This window comes from Phaenicophaeus curvirostris, chromosome 21 (assembly GCF_032191515.1).
Source record: "Phaenicophaeus curvirostris isolate KB17595 chromosome 21, BPBGC_Pcur_1.0, whole genome shotgun sequence".
In the NCBI taxonomy this organism is placed as follows: Eukaryota; Metazoa; Chordata; class Aves; order Cuculiformes; family Cuculidae; genus Phaenicophaeus; species Phaenicophaeus curvirostris.
The window spans coordinates 10,898,816-10,917,450 of NC_091412.1; the positions used below are offsets into that span (position 1 = coordinate 10,898,816).

Below are 18,635 nucleotides of genomic sequence, written 5' to 3' on the forward strand. Positions count from 1 at the left end.
TCTTGTCTCTCTGTCTCTCTGTCTTTTGGTCTGTCTGTCTTTTGGTCTGTCTGTCTTTTGTCTGTCTGTCTTTTTGTCCATCTCTCTCTTGTTTCTGTCCGTCTCTCTCTTATCTGACTGTCTTTCTGTCTGTCTTGTCTGTCTCTGTCTTTTGTCTGTCTGTCTGTCTTTCTGTCTCTCGTCTGTCTCTGTCTGTCTTTTGTCTCTCTGTCTGTCTTTTTGTCCGTCTCTCTCTTGTCTTTCTGTCTGTCTTTCTGTCTGTCTGTCTTTTTGTCTGTCTTTTGTCTGTCTGTCTGTCTTTTGTCTGTCTGTCTTTTTGTCCATCTCATTTCTCTGTCTGTACGTCTCTCTCTTACCTCTTTGTCTGTCTTTCTGTCTCTCTTGTCTGTCTCTGTCTTTTGTCTCTCTGTCTTTCTGTCTGTATCTCTTGTCTGTCTGTCTGTTTTTTGTCTATCTGTCTTTTTGTCTGTCTCTCTCTTGTCTGTCTGTCTTTCTGTCTGTCTTTCTGTCTGTCTGTCTTTTTGTCCATCTCTCTCATTTCTCTGTACGTCTCTCTCTCATCTCTCTGTCTGTCTTTCTGTCTGTCTCTCTTGTCTGTCTCTCTTTTGTCTCTCTGTCTGTCTCTCTCTCTCTCGTCTCTCTGTCTTTCTGTCTGTCTCTGTCTGTCTGTCTCTCTCTGTCCGTCTCTCTCTCCCGTGTCCCTCTGTCGGTCCGTGTGTCTGTCCGGCTGGCTGTGCAGCCGGGTCCTCCCCCCGCCTGGCGGCGCTCTCCTCTCCCCTTTCCCCTCTCCCCTCTCTCCCCGCTCTCTCCTCTTTCCCCGCGATCCCTGAGGGCGCGGAGGCCGCGCTGCCCGCGGGCCGGGCCGGGCCATGGAGCTCAGGTGAGACCCTTCAGCTCCGGCTTTTACCTCTCCAGCGCTGCTCCTTGGCTTTCCAGCTCTGATTTTCACCTTTTCAACTCGGGGTTCTACTTCGTGTGTTCTGCTTTTACCTTTCCAGCTCTCATTTCTGCCTTGTGTGCTCCGTTTTTTACCTTTCCAGCTCTGGTTTTACCTCAGTGCTCTGGTTTTTACCTTTCCAGCTCTGGTTTTCCCTCAGTGCTTTGGTTTTTGCCTTTCCAGCTCTGGTTTTCCCTCAGTGCTTTGGTTTTTGCCTTTCCAGCTCTGGTTTTCCCTCAGTGCTCTGGTTTTTACCTTTCCAGCTCTGGTTTTCCCTCAGTGCTTTGGTTTTTACCTTTCCAGCTCTGGTTTTCCCTCAGTGCTCTGGTTTTTACCTTTCCAGCTCTGGTTTTCCCTCAGTGCTTTGGTTTTTACCTTTCCAGCTCTGGTTTTCCCTCAGTGCTCTGGTTTTTACCTTTTCAGCTCTGGTTTTCCCTCAGTGCTTTGGTTTTTACCTTTCCAGCTCTGGTTTTCCCTCAGTGCTCTGGTTTTTACCTTTTCAGCTCTGGTTTTCCCTCAGTGCTTTGGTTTTTACCTTTTCAGCTCTGATTTTCCCTCAGTGCTCTGGTTTTTGCCTTTTCAGCTCTGGTTTTCCCTCAGTGCTCTGGTTTTTACCTTATCACGTTCGAGTTTTTTTACCTTTTCATGTCCGTTTTTTACCTTTTCAGCCCTGGTTTTACCTCGATACTCTGGTCTCTACCCTTTCAGCTCCAGTTTCTACTTTGTGCTGCTTTTTACCTTTTCAGGTCCGGTTTCTACTTCGTGTGTTCTGCTTTTTACCTTCTCGGCTCTGCTTTCTGCCTTTTCGGCTCTTGGTTTCTGCCTTGCGTGCTCTGATTTTTACCTTTTCAGCTGTGGTTTCTACTTTGTGTGCTCTGGTTTTCACCTTTTCAGCTCTGGATTTACCCCAGTGATTTGGTTTTTCCCTTTCCAGTTCTGTGCTGGGCTGCACTGTCGGGCACTGTGGGTTCTGCTCACCAGAACGGGCTCAGAGGGGAGCTGAGGGGCTGGCTGTGAGGGGAAAGTTAAAAACAAACAACAGCAAACGCTAACATCTGCTCAAAGATCTTGAAAGTCTTCTTAACGCAGCGGGTTTGTTCAACCTGGAGAAGAGAGGGTTCCCAGTACTGAAAGGGGCTCTGGGAAAGCTGGGGAGGGGCTCTTGATCAGGGGGTGCAGGGAGAGGATGAGGGGAATGGTTTTCAGCTGGAAGAGGGGAGATTGAGATGAGATCTTAAGAGAAACGTTTTTCTGTGAGAGTGGGGAAGCCCTGGCCCAGGCTGCCCACTTTTGTTTAATCAGGTAATGGTCTTACAAAATTAGTAACTGGAGAGAGTTCCCAAGTGACAGCTCTCTGAGAGTATAATTGGATCTGCAGCAAACCTTCACTTTTTTTTTGTCCCTAGAAATTTGTTTCAGACTAGCTTTTGGCTGAATTCAGTGTAGTCTCACAAAGAGGCTCTATCTGTGAGAGAAATTATGGCTCATTGAATTAGTATGGATACAAGGTCACTTTCCACACCTTCAGCGTACAGTGTGTGTCACCTTGAGCAGGCAGTGGACTGGGGGATAAAAACTGGGTCCTAAAAATTGGTGTGTTGGTGGAATTCACTATTTATCTGTCAGTGTTTATAGAGCCCTTATAGGAACCTGGGATGGATGGAAAATCAACAGTTTATCAAGACTGGCAGTAAAGGGAATCCCTCTTTAGAAGCTCTGGTATTAATAGAAAAATAATCGGCCAGTCCTGTGGCAAGTGAATGTTTCTGACTGCTCGAGAGGCTCAGTTGTTCTGCTTGGTTTTGGCTAGAATTGTGCATTTGTGTGTTCGGGAGCTGGAGATTATATTTCTGCTTGCCTAGGGATGGAGGCACATGATTGATTTAAATCAACAATAAATTCTTTTAAATCATGAGCTTATAGAATTAGCCACGTTAAATCTATTATGAAGAAACAATTCACTGTGCGAGGTAGGATGTGACTACGGCTTTTGTAACAACCCCGTGAGCGTGGTGGTAACGCTACAGTTTTTTTCAGCGTTGCTACATCAACATTTGGTGTTAGAAGCGATGTTGAATGTCACCAGAATGAAAACTTGATCCGGAAGACACTTAGCCACCTTTCTTTTATACTTAGGGTTTTAATGGGCTAGTCCTTTAGAGCGTGGTTATGCTTTTCTTTTGAGCAAATGGCATCCCTCGGTAGCGAAGACGCCTTTCAAGATTCGGCAGCCTTCTCCCTCAACGATTTAGAAAGCCTGCACAACCTTCGCAGCCGCTCTGCGAGTTTCAGCAGCACAGGCTCCAGCGGCCGCTTGCAGCTCCGCCAGCGCGTAGCCCAGCTTATGGCTTGTGTAGAGGACATGAGTTCGGATGATGAGATCCACGAAGAAGTGTCTCGCACTCTAGATGAAGCTTTTCTTATCTGGGGGAAAAAGCTGAAGGATAAGTGGCAAGAATTCAGGTTTTGTTCCCTCTAGTTGATTGGTTTTGTGTTTGGTTTGTTGGGTTTTTTAATGCTAATTAGTAAATAGATCTATGATTGATGAGAAATGACGGAAAATCTTTGTTTTCTGTGGAGTAATTAGGTGCTTTTAGGGTAACTTGCTCACATTTCAGTTTTATCAATGGTTTTGTGTGATTTGTTTGTTTGTAGACTACACGTGGTTACCTGGAATGTGGGCACAGCTTCTCCGCCTCCTGATGTCACTAGTTTGCTTCATCTGGATTCACCCGACCCAGCTATGGATATGTACATTATAGGGTAAGTATAAATTAAAGAACTCGCTTTGTAAGGTTATTGCAAAACTGCATTTGTCTGTTTTGGGAGGAGTGTGCAGTGTGGGTTGTTGCCTGGGGCTGGTTTAGTATCATTGCTAACAGAAGGCGAAAACCAGAGCAGAGATGATTTATAGGAGGAGAATCGTCTCCCCTTTCTGCTGTTGTTTTGTGACAAAATACAAGAGTGTCTTTTTTTCTAACCACACAAAAAGCTTTTGGTTGCTGTTTTCTCCATTGGCAAGTAGAGGCATATTCATTTTGGTATGAAAGTTGACCAAAAGGCAGCATATTTTAAAGAAATTAGCGTAAGCTCATTGGACATGATCTGCCGTCCTGTGTTCCAAACTTTCTTGACATTTCAAGGACTCGGCAGACAGGTTGTTTGTGGTGACATGTTTTGAGTCCAGTGTTGTCTTAAACTCTGTGTTCAGGTGTGCATAAACTCCTTTAATTTGGCTTTTCCCGGTGTTAGATGTGTTAGACCTGTGGGTGGGTTAAACTGCTTGTGAGAAACTGAACAGCCAGAATGTCTGATTTATGCTGTTAGGATGTTGTGTTCTGAAAAGGTTATGTGAATCCTGTCAGAGCCAGCAATACAGCATGAGTAATCTTGATGTATTCAGCTTGCAGGAGGTGAACTCAAGTATCACAAATTTTCTGTCTGACTTGGCATTTGATGATCCATGGAGCATTTTTTTCATGAGTGTGTTGTCTCCCTTGGGGTATATGAAGGTAAGTGTTTACATCTCTTTGTGTGGCACAGCACTGAAGGAAAATATTTTCCTCAGCTCCTCTCAGATATTTTTTTCTCCTCAGACTCTCCACAAAAGATAAATTGATGATGTATCTTGCAGGTGTCAGTACCTTCCACAGGTACAGTCCATAGTGGCCCTCCAGTACCTGAAGGGGGCCTACAGGAAAGCCGGGGAGGGACTTTGTAGGAGGACATGGAGTGACAGGACAAGGGGGTATGGCTTTAAACTGGAAGGGGTAAGATCTAGATTAGACATTAGGAAGAAACACTTCACAGTGAGGATGGGAAGGCCGTGGCCCAGATTGCCTGGGGAAATTGTGGCTGCCCCATCCCTGGAGGTGTTCAAGGACAGGTTGCATGGGGCTTGGAGCCCCTGATCCATGGGCAGGGGGTAGAACCAGATGGGCTTTAAGGTCCCTTCCAACCCAAACCATTCTGTGTTTCTGTGATTCTGTATATGTTTTTCTGAGGGCTTTATTTTTGATTGAAGACCTAAAACGCTGTCTGGTAGGTTAACAGAAAAGATTTCTTGTAATATTTGAGGCATAAGATCAGCTAAAGTACCAGCTATTTTAATAGTGCAAACACTAAACACAGGAGGATATCCTGCATTCCTCTAATAAAGAGATATTAAAAGCCTATTGAATATCGTATTTGTTTTCTGAATCAGGCATTATTTTCGGGTGATTTTGCTGAGATGATTGTATTACTGCATGCTAATCAGACTCAGTAGTTGTGCCATACTTTTAACTGTAATTAAGCAAAACAAAGGACCCATTGGGAATTATAAAAAGGGGGGAAAAAACATCTTTCATCCTAGTGTAAGTCATTGCTGATAAACATTCCAAATCTGGCTGTGGGCTGGCATGCAGGCCCTGCATACAGACAATCAAAAAGAATTCCTAGTGGTATGCATGGCTGATTTTGAATTCCAGTTTATAAATCTGGCACTTTGGATGCACTAATGAATGGATGCTGCCACCTAATGGTTTCCAGCAGGACTTGATGAGCTCCAGTAATAAGGAGACTGTCAGGCCAGGTCAAAATCAAAGCAGGCAGCGAGGAGGGTGAGCTGGGTCTTACCTGGGAGGGTGCGGAGGAGAGGCAGCTCTTGGAGAGGAAGAGTTACCCCTTCTTTGCTGACCTGTGACAAGCTGGGTAATTGTCATCCTTGGGGCCTTCTGTCCCTTCAATAAAAGGGTCTCTTTTCAGAGTGTTAGGTTGGTTTGGGGTCAGCCTGTTCTTTCACCATAAACAGAACCACACCCCCTCTATGAAAAGCCTTCAGTTGATTTGATGCCGTTTGCTGGTGGGACTGGTACTGGCTCCATCAGAGGAGGCATCCGTTGTGTTTACACAGCACCTACCGAGAAGAGGTTTCCTGCAGATCTGGGGCCGGCTCACAGCAGAATAAAATGCACAAATAACAAATGAATTTGTTCTCTCCAGCATGGAAACGTGTCTGCATTTATTGTGTCATGGTATTGTAGCCAGGCTTGGCGAGGGAGTTGCATGATTCTACTGTGTTGTTCTTCACCTAAAGCTCCTTTGAAATAGACCCAAGGAATTCTGAATACCTCCCTGGGAATGACCATGCCCTCTTTTGTATCTCTTCCAGCTCTCCTCCATTCGCCTGCAGGGGTTACTGCTTCTGATCTTTGTGAAGCACGTCCACCTTCCTTTCATACGGGACATCCATACCCAGTACACACGCACAGGCCTGTACGGATACTGGGTAAGGGAATATCAGAGACTGGGTTGCCTTGGTTACTTATGCTTACGGTTGTGTGTGTTGTCACCCGACTGCGCCCTGAGGGATTGTGGTTGGTAAAAGCTCAGGCTGTCGAGGGTGGATCTGAGTCAGGAGAAAATCCAGATCCCTCCCCAGCCACCCTACTGCCGCCCACCTGTTTAAAGTAGGTATAGATGTGATGCCAGAGCAGCATCCACGGGGATGATGGTTGAGAGTGGGAAATAAGACCATAATTGTACCACTTTATTAGTTGATATACAGTAAGGAAGAAGTTGTATTCATTTAATTGTAAATAGCAGGATCTAAAAATTTCCAAGTGGTGTTAATAGTAAAGTGTGCAGGTGTTTGCCATAGTTGGAGTGAACGTTGTTAACCTTCCATCCCAGGGGAACAAAGGAGGAGTCACCGTGCGCCTGTCGCTCTACGGTCACGCCATCTGTTTCATGAATTGCCACTTGCCGGCTCACATGGAGAACACAAACCAAAGACTGGACGACTTTGAGAAAATTCTAGAAATGCAGTTTGAAGGAGAGAGTATTCCGAATGTCTCGGGTCATGAGTGAGTTGTTCACAGCCTGTTCTGTCTGTGTGGTCTTTATCTGTTCTAAGGTAAACTCATGCACTGAAGGGTTTGGGGTCCGGAGTTTGCATCCATTGTTATTATTTAAATGTCTTTTAACCATTGAGTCTGAGACCTGGGGGTAAAAAGATAACCAGAAAGATTGAGCTCTGCTTTGCAAGACTGTTCTCTTCCAGTCTTGAATTATGTGACATTTGTCAGTGTACGTACTGCACATGTGATGGCCTCGAGCGCTTTATAAGTTAAAGCCCGTTTATACCAAAAATTTAAACCAAGCCAAACCTGATTTGGGCCACTATCTGAGCTCCTGTTCCTTAATTCTGCAGCAATCATTTGTATGAGTCATTGTTTTCACGTGCAGGAGTCTAAAGCTGGCAATAGAATTGTTTAAAACAGGGTCAAGAAACACATTTTAGGTTGCATTTGTTTGGTTGGTTTTTTAATAGCCAGGACAGATAAATTCAAAATGGATATATAATACAGTTTAATTGTCAATGAGTTCATTCAAATAAAAAGAGCACATCATGACACATGATTTTCAAAATCATTGCTTCTCCTACCTTAGTAGAAGCATTTGATTTGTCAGTGTAATGTGTTTCATTGTCTTGGTGATGTGCATGGGCTCATTCCAAGCCACCTGCTGGCATCTTCTGAGACGATATCACAGCTGGCATTGAAATAAAAGTTTTGTCTCCATAAGGTCAAGTTTGGAGTACCCACCCCTGAACAAACATCATAAGTTGAGATGTTCAGAAAGAATTTAATTTACTGGAAAAGACAGCTTTCCTGTTATTCAAACACTGCTGATCACACACTCCAGTGCTTTGTAATAACAACTTTCTTTCCTAAGAGCTACAGAACACCCAGGATGTATTTGTGCTTTCCAAAGCAGAGCCTGAGTTAGTGGATTAACACAACCTACTGATCTATAAGTCATGAATTCTGTGAATTATTTTACCTGCTGTTAAAATTCAGTTCTGACTCATTCTCTAATAGAGATGTAAGTCATTAGGAGAGTTGGGGTAAGTTAGTACCTAGTTAATGGCTTATAGTCTATTGAATTCTTCCCTTGTGATCATGAATTCCTGTAAGTCTTCTTCGATTTTTTACTTTTCTGTTTTAGCGTTCTTTTCTGTTTTGGAGATCTAAACTTCCGGATAGCGGATTACGGCATACATTTTGTCCGGGAATCAATAAATAACAAGCGTTACAGTCTGCTGTGGGAAAAGGACCAGGTGTGTTGTCTTCTTCTGTTTGGGGGGGTGGTTGGTTGGTTTGTTTTAATACCTGCAAACACAATGTGGTAGTTAACACTACCTCTCTAGTTTCCAGTTTCGGTTAAAGAACATCAATCCAGAATGGTTGTGGAGTGAAACAGGCCGAGCTGTTCCCTCTCTCACTTCTCAGTCATAACCCCCAATTAATTGCAAACCTGCTTTTGTTTCTTACTTATTTGCAGTGCTCAACTTTGAGGCTTTCTTTGACCTTGGTGGCTTGTGACTCGATCCTCACCTAAATTTCCTCTCCTTTTTTCTTCTCTAAGAATTAATTTTGAGAAACTTTTTCTGGAATTCAAGTAGAAATGCTACAAAAAGCTTTTAAACACATCGTTTCAAGAGTTCTGGCAGTAACAGAGAGGGGCTTCTGAATTCACCTTTCCAAATAAATTCTTCTTGGAAGATGCTTTCTCAGCCCCTTTTCCAATTGCCTTTTAAGCTTTGATTTGTAAGCATAATCATTAAAAGTTACTTTTTCTTTCTACAGTTAAATATGGCAAAAATGAAGGAGTCATTTCTTAAGGATTTTATAGAGGGTCCTCTGCAATTTAAACCCACTTACAAGTTTGACCTTCATTCAGATGTGTATGATACAAGGTAAAAGCATAATGAGATCATTTTAGATGTGGAATATTAGAGTGAATGTGTTGCTTGACTACATATGACTTTAGTAAGTGAACCTGAATTTCCTGAGGATGCTGGTTGAGTGGGGCCGTTGAGCTGATCTGTCAGGCTCCTTCAGTGGTCAAATCTGAATAAATGAATATTTCTGCTGATGAATCCTGACTGTGCATGAGGCAAGCAGTGAAATGACCCAGCTTTCTTTTTGGAAAGACTGGATTAAACTGTAGAATCACGGAATGGTTTGCATTGGAAGGGACCTTAAAGCCCATCCAGTTCCACCCCCTGCCATGGGCAGGGACACCTCCCACTGGACCAGGGAGCTCCAAGCCCCATCCAGCTTGAACACCTCCAGAGAGGTTCTAGCACTTGTTTAAGCCACTTCTTTTTTGGTTTTTAATACTGAAAGTGCCCATCAGTTGTCAGAAGGGATTAATAGGAGAAGAGTAATTGTCTGCAATTTGTGTTTTCCTTCTCTGTTTAAGCATTTTATTTGATACTGCTGGTATTTGAAAACAAATGTGAATGTCTTTATAAACTATTTTAAGTTGAAAATGGAGTTGCTTAAGTTTCCAAAGTTTTTCTCTGACACTAAAGTTTGTTGTCAAGTGTTAGCCTTATGTTTCAATAGAAGGATAAGTTCCTGTCCAAACAGGGGGTTTGTACTGATCTTTTTCTTTACTTCCAGAGAGCAGAAGTCCCTGTTTTGGTTTAAGTAAGAAGAGAACTTTCTGGATTTCATAGATCTGTAAATATTTCAGAATCAAAGCAATGCTCCTTCTCGAGCTTCTGATTTGATTTTTTGGAAATATTTGAAAATCAGATGGCTGCTGATTTTCTCCGGGGATTTTCTGAACCTTTCTGAAAGCTGCAGTGTTTTCTGCTCTGCTGTCGCACTTAATACTGAAAGCTTATTCGTTTGGATCCAGAGACATTTTGCTCCATAATTGAGTGTGAAGAGATAAAATGGGACTAGCAGAAAATGCAGTTAACAAATAATACTTATAATTACTCAAACCTAGACATTCTAGGAATGATTCACAGCCTAATAGTATGTGTTTGCTCATTTAAAGAACAAATAGCGTGCTTAACACATACTGTGTGCATTCTGCTGCTGTTAAAGCTGGCAGAGCTGTATTGGTTGGATGGGGGTGATCAGTAGACCTCAAGGCTTGAAAAGTGCTTTAAGTGAAGCACATGGTATTTTGTTTTCTTTGAGGCTTTTTCAGTGTGGATTTTGAGGTTTTGTTTCCCACCTAATATGCCACTTTCTGTAAAACAGTGAGTGTATTAACTTCAGCTGTTCTTTTGGTGTTTTCTTGCACAGCAGAGCAGACAGATGGCATCTCATTAAGTTTTCTGTCGGTTTATATAATTACTGGAGTAAGCGGGATATGGCCTCTTAGTCATTTAAAATCTTTCCACCTTATTTTATTAAAGGTGACTCAGAGTTGTACATGGGAAGGGTTAAAACAAAAGCACGTTGAATATTGAACAAAATGGCATTTCCACTTTGTGATGATTTTGATATTCAGAGTTATTAAACTGACAGTTTTCCTTACTCATCCTGCTCATTAACTTTTAAAATTCAATCCAGTCCATTCTAATTCCTCTTCCATAGGGTATGATCTTTTCTCCATTTCCATTTGGAGTGATGCATCCATACAGAGAGTTGCTGCTAAGTCTTCCTCCCACTACAGAGAGAACCACGAAAGGCTCATGTCTTCTCTTGTTGTTAATATGGTATAAAAGGAAACTCTGCATTGCAATTACAGTTTGATGTACGGCACGGTTGCAGGCACAACTTTCTTGATTCTGGAATCTAAGCCTTTTGTTATGAGACAGCAATAGCTTGCAAACTCAAAATGCAGGCTAGTACGAGTTAAGAGAAATTTTATATAAAGCATTGCTGTCACCTGTGATTGGTACCTAAGTTTGTCCATTTCTTATTGTTAAAAGGAACTTGTGCTCAAATCATTTCCAAGACAATTCAGACTCTTCCTACGTCTTCCTTGAGTTTGCGCCCCTTTTCTCAGAATCACCGTACATGTGAAGCATGGGGCAGCTGCTGAATTATCTCACTATTCTTGCATGTTTTTATGGAGCGATTTAGGAGAAAGTATCATCTCCTATATGGACCTGACTAACCCATTGAAATGCCCTTTCCCCTTCATTTTACTCCTCTCTCGGAAACCTGTGGGATTTATCTGTGGTAAATGGTGTTGAGTTCAAATTGAGGAAACCTTGATTGTAAAGCACATTGAACAGAGCTGTAAAATGAAGCATGGATGTGACTGCCATCTTTTATTAATACGTACTTGACGGCCTTTCAACTTTGAGTAGACTTTGTGCATTACTATTAGCTTTAGCAAGCTCTTTTTCTTCTCATTTCACTTTTATCTTACACTTTTACAGTGAGAAGAAAAGAAAGCCAGCGTGGACTGATAGAATTCTTTGGAAAGTGAAAAATTTCTGCCAGCATACATCAAAAGAAGGCGAATTCTCTGAAGAAGAACAGACAATTTCTGTTACTTTGAATAAATACATCAGTCACATGAGCTATGGCATCAGCGATCACAAACCTGTTACAGGAACTTTTGGGCTTCAGGTGCTGTCCCAGCCATGTTGTTCAGAAAAAGTTTGCTTTACTAAGTCTTGCCTTACAGAAACCGCTTTGCTGAACTTTGTAAGTCAAAAGCTCTGTTTCATTTCAATTACAGTGAAGGCAGCAAATTGCTTCCAGGTTATTTCCCTTCAGTTAAGTACCCACAGAAGGTCTGGCAGAGAATAGCTTGAATAGCTGAAAGAATGACAGACTTGACTGACTTCAAATTCTGTTCTTCTGTTTAGTTGAAGCCTCTTCTGTCAGATCCTTTGGTCACGCTGAATCCTGAGGGTGAGTGGAGCGCGGAACATGACGTTCTAATCAGCTATTCTGCATTGCCTGAATTCCCGAGCAGTGCTTGGGACTGGATCGGACTCTTCAAGGTAATGTTACCGCTTCGGGGCAGTTGACTCTAATGAAGATGGTAAATATGTGTGGAGGAGGAGGTCGATAGTCTTCTGTCATAGGACATTGTAATGCTTGCTACTGCAAAACTTTCTGAAATAGTCAGGTATCCTTGGTTGCCGTTAGTTTTTGTATGCCGTTAGTTGCATAAGAGAACGTGGTGATTTATTTAAATAAAATGGTACACAAGCTGTGAAAAGGAATTGTCCTCCCCTAATGCCTGCAGTTCAACCAATTTATACAGCAAGGAAAGAACAAAAACAAAAGAAAATCAGTGTAAGGTGAAAGAACCGAGCTCTCGCACCTGCTCAGAAACAAAAGATTTGTGCGCATCCCAAAATGTTTTGATCCTAAAAGTGAAGTGCTTTAATTACTTCAGTGAAGCAGTAAACGTCTCTCTCACAACTTTGAGTTTTTCATGTAGTCTGTATTTTGTTCCCTTCAAAGGCTGATGGTTTGCATCTGTCTTTGCAGGTGGCTTTCAGGCATGCGAATGACTATGTTACTTATGCTTGGGTAGAAGATGATGAAGTTTCTTCTAGCAAAGACAGTAAACAAGTAAGCCAGTTGTATTTCTCTCAGATGTAGTTTTCCATAAAGCAGCATTCAAGGTCTGTTTGTTCCATAACCCCTTCCTGTTCTGGGGACTGTATCTTCTTTCCCAATTTAAGCTAATTGGGAGTAATATTATTGTTTAAAATCTCTCTTCCTAATTGTCACTGATTTTCAGGTAGTCTAGCATGCCTCTTCAGGTTTGATCATAGTCCTCAAGGGAATTGATGAAAAAGCAATTTATTCCTGTGGTGACTTTTTATTATGTTAAAATTCACACAATCCTATAACACCAGTTTGGAAGAGGCCTCAAGGATTGTCTGGTCCAACCATTCTTGGCAACAGCATGGTCTAGACAGGGTGGCCCAGCACCCTGTCCAGATGAAATTTAAAAGCATCCAGTGCTGGGAAATCCACCAGTTCCCTGGGAAGTCATTTTATATTCTGTCTTGTTTGTGCCGCTGGAATCAATAACTGGACATTTTGTCAGCTGGCTTTCAACATTGCTCAATGTATCCTAAATATTATTGTGTGATTTTCGTTATAGTTGGAGTACCTAATGTTACTGACAATAGTGCCAGGTATCCAAATGGCTGCAGATTAGGGCTTGTTAGACTTTTCTTCATGTTGGCCATTGAGGATATTGGTCCCTCTTTAAAAACCGCTCTCTGTTGGAAAGCTCTTATTTGTTGCTAGAGAGTTTGTAATCAGGTTTACAAGGAAGGCAGTTTAGGAACTTTAGGGCAGTTTAGTAACTTTAGGATCTCCAACCTAAACAATTACATGATTCTGTGCAAAATGGAAATGGTGGGTTTGTTCCACTGTTCACCTAACAGCTTATTGCCACTTCCAGGCAGCTCGTCTCCCTGCTGCTCATGTGACCTTGCCCCTTCCCTTCCAGCAGCTCTGGATTTCTTCTCACTCCTTGCTGAACCAAGTCACCTTGTTAACATGGTGCAGGATTTGCTTTTCCTCCTTCACTTAGTTTTCACATGGTTTCTTGAGTTATTTCTGTTCTCATCCTTTTTAGTTGCCATTTAAAAACTTGCTTCTAAATAGTAAATACCGATTTTTTTATGGTGTCCTGAATGGTAGAGGCTGCTTTTTTGTAAACTTATTGCCTATTCTTATTCTTGTCAACAGGTTTACATGAGTGCTGCAGAAATACCTGATCTAGGAGGAGAATTTTTGCTTTGTTATTACAGCAATAACTTGCAGGCAATAGTTGGTATCAGCCAGCCTTTCCAGGTAATGTATTTGGAAGTTTTGATTAACGGTGATATGATTTTTAGTTCTTTTGCTTTCTTACACACCTGAACACGGGTGTCTGCAGCTGAATTGATCCTGGCGGAGGTGGCGGCAGAAATAAGTACAAAAAGGACATGTGCTGGCTAACATCCCATAAAAGAATTTGCTGATATGCTAACAGGCTCTGCGTGGCTATTTTTCTTGTAATGAAATAAGGCAGGTTTCTCAGCTCTCATCTTTGGAACTTCAGGCTCTGTCAGTTAGGTCCCTCGTTTCTGTAAGGATGAGAACTTAACTTCAATGCTGCCAAGTTCCTGCCAGATCGTGAGCTCTTTGTGCTCCATTCCGTGGTACCTTTGCACAGAGGTGCTGCCTGTGTATTTAGTCATTTCAATTTGAGAAAGATCGAACGACTGGAACTCAAATGATTTCTTTAACGGTCTGCTTTGTTTGATTTCTGAAAGGGTGACTTCACCTGCACAGACCAGATGAAGGCACCGCGCATTGCTGTTCTACACAAGCACTCTGCCAGAATCATTTTGTTTGTATTTCCCGTGGTGCAGTGGCAGTGCTAATGCATTGCAGAGTGGCTGAAGTCACAGTTGTGCATTGTTGTTGGATGGAGGGGTTTTAGAAGACTGTGTAGAAGACTTTAGAATCCCTTAGGGGATACAGTAATGAAAGGTTCTGGGCCTGCTGGTGCAGCTCAGTCATACTGTTCATATTTTTCTTCCTGTGTTGGTGAGAAACATTGCAGAGGCCAGTGTTTCAGTTGTCTCTGAGCTTAACATCTGTCACAAACTGCAGGATGGTTGTCAGTTGTATGCGGACAGAGCACGCCATACCCTTTCTTTTTGCATGACTCTTAATGGTTTTACATTGATTTAGTGGCTTTTGACTAGATTTTTTTTTCTTAATTACTGCATAGATGCATAATTTCTATTTTTCTCTCTTCCTTTCAACTATATAAGGCATCTGTGATGGTGCGTTGATTGTGTTGAGCACACACTGTTTTGGAATGTGTTAATTTCATTTTTAACTCCTGTCTTTCTTCTAGATTCAGCTTAACAGAACATTATTCGAAAAGGATCCGACACAGGCAGAGAACAGTTGGATGCAGAAACCAGACAATCTGGAATCGCACGATGAGTTCTGAAGGTAGAAAGGGCATTTAGTTGCCCTGACTCAGGAGTCAGATGACTCTCTGTCTTAGTGATTGTAAGCTTTTACTCTTAGAAGATAGACAGGTAGGATTGTTCAGAAACTTTGTAAGCTCATGGAAGATAATTTATTGTGGAAACAAGTATTTTTATTGTTACAGGGAGAGAAACTCTCTTGCACTGGATGAGAACTATAAAAATGGTATCTTATGAATGCTGTGTGTTTTAAGGCGATAGATGTTTCTAATCCAATTGTTTAACCTAAGCAAGTTGCGATCTGTAGTAGTTTTTTAGGCTTGCTCCTTTTTGTAGAGGATATTTTATTTACGATACAATCTTTACTATTCTGTAGCCACGTGTTCATTGATTGCAAAATTTTGAGTTTAAATGAAGTTATTAAAAATATTATTTATTAGAAACAGCTAGATAGCTTGTTTTAAAAGTGTATTTGATTTTCAAATGTGAGCTAATGACCTTTAGAGGAACAAAAGGGGCCACAAGTCTCATGGAAACAAAATCTTTGAGGAGTGTAAATTCTCCTTCGGTAGCAGATCCCTTTTCTTCAAGCCTTACTGATAACTGTTCATAGGGTTTTCCATGATTAATTTTTCCAGATTGAGATAGATCTATCCAAACACAATTTTCCTGCTTTTTTTTTTGTCTTCTTTTATAAAACAAATAAGTGATTTGCCTGTTATGTTTCTCCCTCTGATTTAAAAAAAACGTTAAAAGATTGTTTTCTGTTGAATCTGGGACGCTTAAACAATATTTAAGTACTCCCCGATACCATCCTGCCACATAATTGCTACAGTTACTGTGGAGATAATGGGAATAATGAATGAGGAATTTCAGCGAGAGAGGTTTTTTCTTATGGCATAATCTGTGCTACCAACACTGTAAATCTCTTTGATTTATAGTAAAATGTCATTTTTTAATAGAGGTGCTTAGAACTTAATGTATCCTGTATGCTTGAGGGTTGAGACAGGGTAAGAAACATCATGTCCCTTTAAAAACCTAGCAGGTAGTTAGCTTCAGAAATGGTTTTGTTTCTTGATGAGTAAATGGAGATGTTTGGAAATGATTGGAAGAGGCACTAACATTCCAGAGCATCTCGGAGTGCAGTGCCAGAAAAGAGCACTTGTGAATCTCTCTCGCTTTAGTTACCCAGCTGTGAGCACCTTCCGCATACGGTGAGTACAGTTACCGATCGCTCTCATGTGGTAATGGATGGAAGAGAGAAAATATGGTTCAAGTGGTGGAGCAAAGGACATTGTTGTGTTTAGGCTGGAATACTGCTTCAGAACTGAAGGGATTCATTTTTGCTCTTTTTCTCAAAGCCTTATGCTTTTCAGGATTCTTTTGAAAAAGAAAGTTCACACCTTGACATAACATTTGTTTTGCAGTTATTTGCTTGTATCATTAACTCTATAAAGTCTTCTGGGGGCCGGGTACGTTTGAATGCTATGGAAACTCTAACATAGGTTACTTGGTCAAGGTAGTTGCCATGTGGGGTTTCAGAACACCCTGCCCCTGTAAATCGTAGTTGTATCTCAGCTTAGTGCTTGGTGTTGGGGTTGGTTTCCAGTGGTGGAAGGTTCAGAGAGTACTATGTTTGTTGCATGGGTTAAAACTGCCTTGTGGTTTACAGTTTGTACATTCCTATAACAATGGAACAATATTCGGAACGATTTTCATGTTTGTACTAGGCTTACAAGAATTTGGTTTGCAATGAATCTTTCAGATCTGTGACTTTTCATGGCAATGAGGGCATGAGACAAGCCCCCATCCTAGTTGCAAAGAGCTCACAGTTCTGCTCTGTGTCTTATTTCACTTGCGTAGTTGTAATACTCCTCCTTGCAAAAAGATCTCGTGAGGAGCTCCAGGAACAGTGGCCTTGGAATTCCAGGCCACAGCTGGCGATTTATTGTGGACCGAGATCCAGTTTCCTCTAATCGGTGCATCTGCCGTTCACGGTCAGCGCAGAGGGGGAGCCACACAGCCACTTTACATGGGCAAGAAATTCAAGATCCTTGGTGTTGTCTGTGAGCCAATGACCCTCTCAATCACGGGACACAGAAACTGCATTTTGTAAACTAATCCTTTGAACCATTGGACTTCACTGAAAATGCCCACAGCAGCTGTGACTGAACCTCTTGTGTGTCAGTGGGACGCTGCACAGAACTGTATTCTCTCTCAAGTATTCTGCACACAGTAGCACTTTTGTTTACTACTGTTACCTATGGTAGCTTCTCACACTGTTCCATGACCTGTAATGTTGCAATTTCCGATGAAATTTATCTTTCTTAAAGCACCTTTTCTTGGATGTTATAATCACTGGAAATGTTTTTATACTCGTGTGTTTTCTTCTCATGTATCACTAAAATAAATCCTGGCAGTGAAGTATTCTACACGGCTTCTAGGAGTCTGAGAACAAACACATTGGTTCGGGTGGGGAGGCTTGATTTGTGCCTGGTAACCTTTCTCCAGGAGACTTTGGTCATGCTTAATGCAGAGGGAGAGCAGCAATTTAAAATGGAAACGTGCCACTATTAACATATGTGGTAGGGCTGTGAACTGCAAAAGAAGGACAAGGGAAATTCTGTTTTTCTTTTGGATAAAGCAGATTAATCTACTTCTTTTCCCCTTTTAAATTAATCTAGTGTTGAATGGGCTCCTGCTTTGGATTTTCTGTCTGTCCCATCCTCCCCCCGCAGCAATAAGGAGGTTTTGATATTTTCCTTGTAAAAACACTCAAGCCACTTCAATTGCTTTCTTAAATTTTATGAACAGGTTCTTCTAATTTCCCTTTTTCACAGTGAATTCTTCACAGTGTGATTCGAGATGTCTTTTTTTGTCTTTGTGAAAGATCCACTACGTTATACTTTGTATTTTAAATTTAGTGCGTTTTAATATAAATTTGCTACCAAATCATTTCCACCTAAGGGTAACTTCTCGTAATTCCCTGCTGTTGGAGAATTTATTTTAAAATAGGAAATATGTCTACAAGGAATGTTGTCCACCGTAGCCTTATTTAACTCTCCCGTGTTTCTGAGTCCTGGCTCACCTCGGGATGTGCACCGTATCACTGCACACAGATAGCAGAGCTCTGTGTAAACAGGAAATGTTTCTAAGATGTCTTGCGTGTTTGTTAGACCCTAAAAATACGTTCTGATAAAGACTATTGTTTCTACTACCACTACTTCCTTCTCTACTCTTGGACACTAAGTGACACTCGAATGAACTTGTCTTCATTAATATACTGCCCTGGAAAGGCCAGTTAAACAAAGCTTGAGTTGGGTTTTCCTTGAGAGAGGAAACGAAACCTTTTTTGAGAGCTCTGCCTTATCACAGGAATGTTTCTGATGGTCTTTTCTGTCCTTGGATGTAGGGATTCGCTATGTGAAAGCCATTGAAATGAAGCAATTTCTTTCATAATAAATAGATACAGAGATCACAGGGCGCTCCTGGTGCCCATTGCTGTGTGAATACCAATGTTATTTAACTTTGTAAGTCATGCATGAAGCAGATTACATCCTCGTTTCCTTAGACCTGTTTTTTCCTTATTGCAATCATGAAGGAGAATGGAGAAAAAGACTTTTGTGTGAAGGGGCAGCGTGTGTGTGACGCCAGCTGTTGTACGCATGGCTTGCTTGCTTCTACTGTTAACTCTCTTTAAGCACAAGCTCAAGCATCGGAGCCGTGTCATCTGCAGTGATAAAGAGTGAGCTGTTCTCAGCGTGGGGGCAGCAGCACTCACCAGCGGGTGAATCCAGGCCGTGCACGTGGAGTTACGCTGGGAACTGGTCTGCTCAGGAGCTATACTGAACTATTCCGTTGCTTCAGCTTCAGAACAGTCACGTCTGTTGAGAGTGTGTACATCCCACGCATTACAGCACAACTGTCATCTTCCCCTTACGCCCTCTCTGCAATTAAACCAACATCTTGTATGTGCAGCCTAGAAAG

The 18,635-nt window shown here is 41.8% G+C and overlaps 1 protein-coding gene across 3 annotated transcripts; it reads left to right on the forward strand.

Annotated features, from left to right (window-relative positions):
- Positions 1 to 827: 827 nt before the first annotated feature.
- INPP5K (inositol polyphosphate-5-phosphatase K) lies at positions 828 to 17,080 on the forward strand. 3 transcript variants are annotated; one of them, XM_069873718.1, is made up of 13 exons: positions 828 to 880; positions 3,593 to 3,700; positions 4,341 to 4,449; positions 6,090 to 6,206; positions 6,611 to 6,783; positions 7,928 to 8,039; positions 8,569 to 8,678; positions 9,391 to 9,417; positions 11,118 to 11,310; positions 11,553 to 11,690; positions 12,187 to 12,270; positions 13,408 to 13,512; positions 14,570 to 17,080. In XM_069873718.1, exons 1-13 carry the CDS (start codon positions 870 to 872, stop codon positions 14,666 to 14,668), a joined length of 1,386 nt encoding a protein of 461 aa, XP_069729819.1. In that variant the 5' UTR covers positions 828 to 869; the 3' UTR covers positions 14,669 to 17,080. The 3 variants fall into 3 exon arrangements, with proteins under 3 accessions (XP_069729819.1, XP_069729817.1, XP_069729818.1); XM_069873716.1 differs by lacking the exon at positions 828 to 880 and adding an exon at positions 3,013 to 3,400; XM_069873717.1 differs by lacking the exons at positions 828 to 880; positions 9,391 to 9,417 and adding an exon at positions 3,014 to 3,400.
- The last annotated feature ends 1,555 nt before the right edge of the window (positions 17,081 to 18,635 follow it).

Coding starts and splice junctions, on each gene's coding strand:
- INPP5K (XM_069873716.1), top strand. CDS start 3,126: ATGGCATCCCTCGGTAGCGAAGACGCCTTTCAAGATTCGGCAGCCTTC. Junction 3,401..3,592: donor GATAAGTGGCAAGAATTCAG/GTTTTGTTCCCT, acceptor GTTTGTTTGTAG/ACTACACGTGGTTACCTGGA. Junction 12,271..13,407: donor CTAGCAAAGACAGTAAACAA/GTAAGCCAGTTG, acceptor TCTTGTCAACAG/GTTTACATGAGTGCTGCAGA.